Genomic DNA, 1,082 nt, shown 5'->3' on the forward strand with positions numbered 1-1,082 from the left:
CGCTGGGTTTGTCCCTGTTGCTGCCGCGGCAGGACGCGCCAGTGCCCTTATCTGTACATCTGAATTTTGAACGGCGTATTCCCGGCGTCTGCCGCGCCCTGTTTCAGCGCGTTGGCGTGATGAGAAGGTGCAGAAACGGCACAGAAAGCAGAGGCGGGTTCTAGCGCTCCCAGTTGAGCCGGTGGCTGATCTCAGTGTCTGCTGGGGGCCGATATCACATTGCCCTGATTGATTGTTCAGCCAGACAGGCTCTGTGTGCTGCTGCTGCTGCAGGGGTGGGCACTCGTTTAATAAAACTGCTTAAAAATATGTTTCTCTCTGGTTGAAACACGGTGTTCCGATTCGGACAAGAAGGTGCCGTCAGGCGGCTCGGTGAGGTGGGGAGGCTGTGAGCCTGGGGAAGAATGACACACGCTCTCTTGCTGGCACAGTGGCTCTCTTCACTCAGCCTGCCCCAACGTGTATTTTCGTGGCAGAGCCATAAACGGAGCTTCCCGTGGCTTATCTCGTCCATCAAAGCGATAATCAGATTTTTAAAAAAATTATTATAGCAGCTGTTAAAGTGAGGCCGGGGCTACACAGGCACCAGAATTCTGGTAGCCTGGAGATCGCGTGGGTGAGTCAGCTGGGGAACGATGAGCGTGGCCGAGGTGTGAGCGTAGGCTGGTGGAAAACAGCGAACCCCCTGGATTCGCTCATCACCAAACCCTGCTGGAGCTTTTATTTAGAGGATCAAATATTCTCCTGTCGGTTCTTTTTCAGGCTCATGACGAGGTGTGCCCTGAGTTCCCGCTGACTTGCGAAGGCTGAGGTGTGAGCGTAGGCTGGTGGAACACAGCGACCCCGCTGGATTCGCTCATCACCAAACCCTGCTGGAGCTTTTATTTAGAGGATCAAATATTCTCCTGTCGGTTCTTTTTCAGGCTCATGACGAGGTGTGCCCTGAGTTCCCGCTGACTTGCGAAGGCTGTGGGAAGAAGATTCCAAGGGAGAAGGTACCAACCACGGGGATGAACACGGGGAACCACGCGCTGCAGTGGGGATCAGCGTCCCCGTGGGCTGACACCGGCGGTGAGGGGGGG

General features: G+C 55.5%; 1 protein-coding gene across 1 annotated transcript in view; it reads left to right on the forward strand.

The window, feature by feature from the left end:
* Positions 1–923: 923 nt before the first annotated feature.
* TRAF2 (TNF receptor-associated factor 2) overlaps positions 924–1,082 on the forward strand; it is a gene marked incomplete at its 5' end in the record, with an annotated part of 3,086 nt that continues 2,927 nt past the window's right edge. The window contains one exon of the mRNA XM_010137825.1: positions 924–995. Within this exon, the coding sequence (XP_010136127.1) occupies positions 924–995 (72 nt within the window). The remainder of the gene's footprint in view (positions 996–1,082) is intronic.

The sequence above is a fragment of the Buceros rhinoceros genome, unplaced genomic scaffold (assembly GCF_000710305.1).
Source record: "Buceros rhinoceros silvestris isolate BGI_N320 unplaced genomic scaffold, ASM71030v1 scaffold43196, whole genome shotgun sequence".
In the NCBI taxonomy this organism is placed as follows: Eukaryota; Metazoa; Chordata; class Aves; order Bucerotiformes; family Bucerotidae; genus Buceros; species Buceros rhinoceros.